Genomic DNA, 6,000 nt, shown 5'->3' with positions numbered 1-6,000 from the left:
TAGGAGTCTCAGGGAGCTGTATTAAAGCCTCTTCCACGGAGGGGACGGCATCTCAGAGAGCAAGTGACTTAGTAAATAGAGGGAACCCAGCTCTCCTCTCTCCTCACCCCATATGCTTTTCCTACAACATAAAATTCACCCCCCTATAGATGTGGCGGGTGGGATGGCATCGTTTACAGGAAAGAGGTCATCTAAATATTAGGTCTTTGATGAAGCAGGGCTCCCTGATCCTTCTGAGGGCATTCCTCTGAGGCATTTGGAGGTATACTGCTATAAAAAAGTCTCCCAAACATCTCCCTTGGAAAAGGTAACAATGTTAATAAACTTTTGTTCAGGTGAGGGAATTCAAGTACGTATTTACCTGTACTGAAAGCTATCTCTTTATTACTAGGTTTAAGAGAACCTACTAACTACTTTATGAACAGTGTGTTTTGTCTGAATCAATAAAGATGAAAGGAGGGAACTTCGAGGTAGGAATCAGAGTGGAGAAAATTCTGGTATTTCCCCAATATTCTAAAACACAGGTGGTTTTCTTCAATTTTAAGCTAGACAGAACATGGAATTTACCAGAAAAAAAAAAGTAAATAAGACAGGTGATGTCACCTTTTCATAGTCCAACTATTCATGCATTAAAGAGAAGTAACACTCTTTTAAAGGGTACATTTTCTTACGTAAACTGGAAAATAATTAATAGCACTTTAATAACACAGCCACGTAAGAAACTGCAGTGCGACCATCTTACTTTCTAAGTCCATTTGTCTGAAGAAATGAGAGATGGATCGTATTTCAGAAGGTTTAGATATGCTTACTTTATTTTCCTAGAACTATAATTTTATTATAATCAGATTTATTGAATTTTATCTGATTTTACATTCATCTTAAAACATCTGCAAATAATATAATTTACCTGCATATTTGGCATAACAATATGCTTCTTTTTGATTTTAACAGAACCTAAGTGTTCATTGAATCAAGGTGTTCAAAAGTAACTTTACTGGGCATTTCTTTGAACACATCATACACACAGTAATATGTGTCTGGCAAGTGTCTATTTTTCTTTACTTTTAAAATCAGATCATTTAAAAGAGTTATTTACTACAGATAAAAAATCCCTTCTCCCCGCTCCCCCCACCTCCACGCCACACACACACACACACACACACACACACACACACACACACACACACTTTCTTAAAGTGAAGCGAGAACCCAATTCACCCAAGGCAAGTGAAAAAAAATACTGCTGTGCGCATGTTCCTGTTACCTCAGAGTAATACGGTAACAGCAGGAGATTACGGTACTAGCTGGGGCTACTGACTGTGTTACGTCAGCGAGAGCTGCAAAGTTCCCTGCCATTCTTTGCTGATGTCGGGGAGCTGAATATTAAAAGGGTGAAGGTGGAGTTATTGCCTGGCTGTATTTGGTTTTTTCTCTTTCTATTTTCTCTCTTTATTTTTAAAATCTCCAGGTAAAGCGTCTGTGAGACAGGCGCTTAAAGACGTCTGTGGTAGAGAAAGGGGTGAGTCAGCGGGTGCAAAAGGACTAGAAATTGGTTCGTCGGAAACGGTTCCCTCTCCCCCGAGGGAGGAGGCGGCAGGGCTGCTCCTGGGACCGAAAGCCCGTCCAGTCCCCGCCACGCGCGCGCGAGTGGCTCTGCATCCGCGCTCCAGGTGAGTGCGCTGCAGCGCCGGGCGCCGGCGTCCAGCAGGGCCGGGTGGATTAGGGAAAACCTCCCTGGGCCTCAGGGTGAGACCCAACTCCCACTTTTTCCCCCAAGCTCCTCCCGCTTCTTTCACCCGCACCCTTACCCCACCTCGTTTCCCTTATATATTCTGGGAAGTTATCTCCTCGTTAACAAGTGTGTTTTTTAACCCCGTATTTACCGCTCCGAGGTAGGGGGAAACGGGTTTCTGCAGTTGCTTGCTTTTTGTACCGCCTGTGAGCTCTAGAACTTGTGATGTTCACAGCAGCCTTTGCCCGGGAATCCCGCCTCAAGGCCCAGCCGCAGAGTCCTTACAAGGCAAGGTGTGTCCCCACTCCCTGCATTCCTGCCTGAGTCCCTGCGGTCGGCCCGCAGCTGTGGAAACCTAGCTTTCGTACGCAGACCGTGGTCCCCAGCTCGGAAAATACGAGGCGTCCCCTGTCCGCCGGCGCGCGGACTTGATTTTTACACCTACTGTACAAAATCCGCAGTGACTACCGCCTGCACAGCCCCTTAGACAGAATGACGCTCCCCGCTCCCACTCTTCTTCTTGGACCCCCCGGAGCCCGCCTGGGTGTGGCTTGAGGCTCGAGTCCTCTGGGACCGCTGATCCTCTGGCTAGGAAAAGAATCCTGGACCGATCTAGGTCGCATTCAGCCCTCGTTGGGTCGCGAGGGCTTTGCTCTGGACGCGGCTCTCAGGCTGGCTTGGCTGGTCGACAGACCGACGCTCTCCGCACACTCAAGTGTGAATTCCTCGAGCGTGAGCGTGCGCGTGGCACTGGCCCTGCGGTCTCCGGGTCGCAGCGGCTCCCTCTCCCAGGCCGCCTCCTCCAGGTGACTGCGAAGCAACCTGTTCAAGTGGCAACCGGGTAGATCCTCCGGGTTTCCACCGGCTTGGCTCGGCGCTGCATGCCCGTCAGCCGCAATCGCGTTTCTCGGGCTCTGGGATTTTAATTTCACTGCACGGCTGCTAGCAGTCCGACCGCCGGGCGCTGCAGCTTGGGGTGTGTGTGTTTCGGATCTCGAACCCCGCGAGAGGCCGCGCGGCGGAGCGCGCCAGGGCAGATTCCCAGCGGCGGGGCACGGCTCGCGGTCCCCTCCCGCGCGCTCGCCTGCTGCTGGGCGAACCGCTTCGGGATCGCAGAGTCGGCGGGACTCCCCGCCGGGTCCGACCGCCAGTCGAGGCAGGGCACAGCCTCGCTCCCCAGGGCGCCTGGCTTACACCCCGCATTTCTTTTTGCGCTCTTTCAGGAGGACGCTGGCAAACGACGCTCCGCAGCCGCCTCGGTCTCGGCAAACATTTCACATCCACGTCCCCCGGCCTGCGCGGCTAGAAGCTGGATCTACCATGAGTCCAGCCACACTGACCGTAACTGCGGGTGGACAGAAGTGCCCAGATGCCAACGGTCCCCGCCTTTGAGAGTCGACGGCAGACCCGTACGTGCTTGTGGTTTGTGGGAGAGACAGGCGCTGGATTTTTGAGTTCCAAATTATGTGCAGAATGCTCAGTCTTCACACCCGGACGGATCCGACAGTACAGGAAAGGGGACTCGCGTAATTCTGGGACTGCATTTTGCATCGCGTCTCCTCGAGCTCCGTGCTGAGTCTCGCGTAGGGAGGGAGTTGGGGCCCCGGGCCAGCGTTGCTGGTGCAGAGGGTCGGCGGGCAGCCCCGCGCGCCCATGGCCATGTTGCCTTTAATGCCCTGCCCCTTTGCGTGGCCTTCTGAGGGTTTCCAGGGCTGGCCCGGGTTGCTTCCCACCCGTACGCTCTCTCTTACCCCCAGACAACCCCAGCAGGCAAGGCTCCTCGGAGCGGAGACCTTTTGACTTCCCGCTCCCTCGGTCCCACCTCCGCCCAGGCCCGGAGTGGCCCTCAAGAGCCGGACCTCGCCCGGCCCCGGCTGGGACCATGGTGTTTCTCTCTGGAAATGCCTCGGACAGCTCCAACTGCACCCACCCGCCGCCACCGGTGAACATTTCCAAGGCCATTCTGCTCGGGGTGATCTTGGGGGGCCTCATCCTTTTCGGCGTACTGGGGAACATCCTTGTGATCCTTTCCGTGGCCTGCCACCGGCATCTGCACTCGGTCACTCACTACTACATCGTCAACCTGGCGGTGGCCGACCTTCTACTCACTTCCACGGTGCTGCCCTTCTCCGCAATCTTCGAGATCTTGGGCTACTGGGCCTTTGGCAGGGTCTTCTGCAATATCTGGGCGGCGGTGGACGTCCTGTGCTGCACTGCGTCCATCATGGGACTCTGCATCATCTCCATCGACCGCTACATCGGCGTGAGCTACCCGCTGCGCTACCCCACCATCGTCACGCAGAAGAGGGGTCTCATGGCTCTGCTCTGCGTCTGGGCGCTCTCCCTGGTCATCTCCATCGGGCCTCTGTTCGGCTGGAGGCAGCCGGCCCCGGAGGACGAGACCATCTGCCAGATCAATGAGGAGCCGGGCTACGTGCTGTTCTCCGCGCTCGGCTCCTTCTACGTGCCGCTGACCATCATCCTGGTCATGTACTGCCGGGTCTACGTGGTGGCCAAGAGGGAGAGCCGGGGCCTCAAGTCCGGCCTCAAGACCGACAAGTCGGACTCGGAGCAGGTGACGCTCCGCATCCATCGCAAAAATGTCCCGGTAGGAGGCAGCGGGGTGTCCAGCGCCAAGAACAAGACACACTTCTCCGTGAGACTCCTCAAGTTTTCCCGGGAGAAGAAAGCGGCCAAAACACTGGGTATCGTGGTCGGCTGCTTCGTCCTCTGCTGGCTGCCTTTTTTCTTAGTGATGCCCATTGGTAAGTCTTTACAGCACCTCATTTTAGCATTTAGGAGTCTTCACCCTCTTTCCATTATGCTACCCCAGACTCACAGTCAGGGGTGGAAGAAAAAGGATCTGCATTTCAAACAGCAAAGCTAGGGAGGGCAGTTTTAAGGAAAGGCTCCTATGTAGAAAAGTACATTTTCATTCCCTTTCTGCTCTGGTTTCATTTATATAACGTCCTAGGGCACTTTTTCAACTACTGCAAAGTGGCATCCTACTGAAGCAGATTAATTGGTCTCCTTAATAAGAACGTCAAGTTTTCTTAATGCCTTAAAGCATGTGTTTAATTTAAATACATCCATCCTCGGATTTCAAGTTTCAGTCTCCACCAGGCACTTAGGCAGGGACCATGGAATGCCACTATCACCTCTGCTGCTGTGGACTGCAGATTCTTGTGTCCTAAAAGTAAGCACCATGCTTATTCTGAACAAACGTGTAATTTTATTAGTAGATTAGATTATTAAGGGTTAGTTATAATGGTCTGCTTATGTTCTGTATCTGTGTTCATTTTGTTTTCTGGATTCAGTGTGGAAGAAAGCACGGTGAGTCACTGACAAGAAAAAAATAATAATAATGTGTCCAAACCAATTTAACCTTTAAAGAATTCAACATAATGTTTCCAATAAGTAAATACATTCCACTTTATTTTAATACCAAGTATTAAAGCAAACACTACTCTTATCCAAATTCATTCAGGAAGCTTCAGATGACACTGTTTGAAAGTAATACAGTAATGTTACAAATCCAATTTTCGCAAATGCTAAATTAGCTGTTGTCCAACTAATTAGTTCAGTATAAACTAAGCTAATCCACTTGGAATCGTCGTCTATCTCTGGAAGGCCTTCCTGAGATCCCAAAATGGTTGTTTGCTATTTTTAGTTTGTGAGCTCAAATATAGACCCACACATTGGTTATCCACTAACTCTGGCAAACAAAAAATTACAATAAAAAATGAAGAGAAGTCTGTTTCTGGACTTTAGAGCCAATTTACATGGCACGTACTGAAAGTAATTTGCAACGCTGTGTAGTAATAGCAGCTATTATTTTTTGAGGGCTAACTATGTTTCGGATATTGACAATTTTCCATCATTAGTCCTGTCAATAACTCAGTGAGGGGGGAAGGGATTCTTCGGGTTCTAGAGCTTTGCTGTCTAACGCCATAGCCACCAGCCCCACGTGGCTATTTAACGTAAGTTAAAATTAAAGAAAATTAATATTCAGTCCCACCAGCCACACTTCAAGTGTTCAGTAGCCACATGTGGCCAGTGGCTGCTGTTTTGAACAGCAGATACAGAACATTTCCATCACTGCAGAAATTTCTACCCAACATGGCTGCTGGAGAGGCCCTTCCAAGCCCATTCCCTGGCCTTTCCTCATTATTGCTTTCTCTGCTCCTAGAATTATATCAGAGTTTTGAATTTATTTAAATAACACTCTTTACTTGAGCCACTGGCTGCTCACCTGCCTGTCTGCATAC

The 6,000-nt window shown here is 50.5% G+C and overlaps 1 protein-coding gene across 5 annotated transcripts in view; it reads left to right on the top strand.

Annotated features, from left to right (window-relative positions):
* The first annotated feature begins 1,370 nt into the window (after positions 1-1,370).
* ADRA1A (adrenoceptor alpha 1A) overlaps positions 1,371-6,000 on the top strand; it is a 99,082-nt gene continuing 94,452 nt past the window's right edge. For 4 of the 5 annotated variants that reach the window (XM_060301274.1, XM_060301271.1, XM_060301272.1 and 1 more), the window contains exons 1-2: positions 1,371-1,670; positions 2,956-4,497. In XM_060301274.1, the coding sequence (XP_060157257.1) occupies positions 3,615-4,497 (883 nt within the window). In that variant the 5' untranslated portion in view covers positions 1,371-1,670; positions 2,956-3,614. Of the gene's footprint in view, positions 1,671-2,312; positions 2,539-2,955; positions 4,498-6,000 lie in introns of those variants that run through there. The other variant, XM_060301270.1, reaches the window with a different exon arrangement.

The sequence above is a fragment of the Globicephala melas genome, chromosome 6 (genome assembly GCF_963455315.2).
Source record: "Globicephala melas chromosome 6, mGloMel1.2, whole genome shotgun sequence".
In the NCBI taxonomy this organism is placed as follows: Eukaryota; Metazoa; Chordata; class Mammalia; order Artiodactyla; family Delphinidae; genus Globicephala; species Globicephala melas.
The sequence above is the reverse complement of the archived record's forward strand: the minus strand, read 5'-3'. Positions and strand labels throughout refer to the sequence as shown.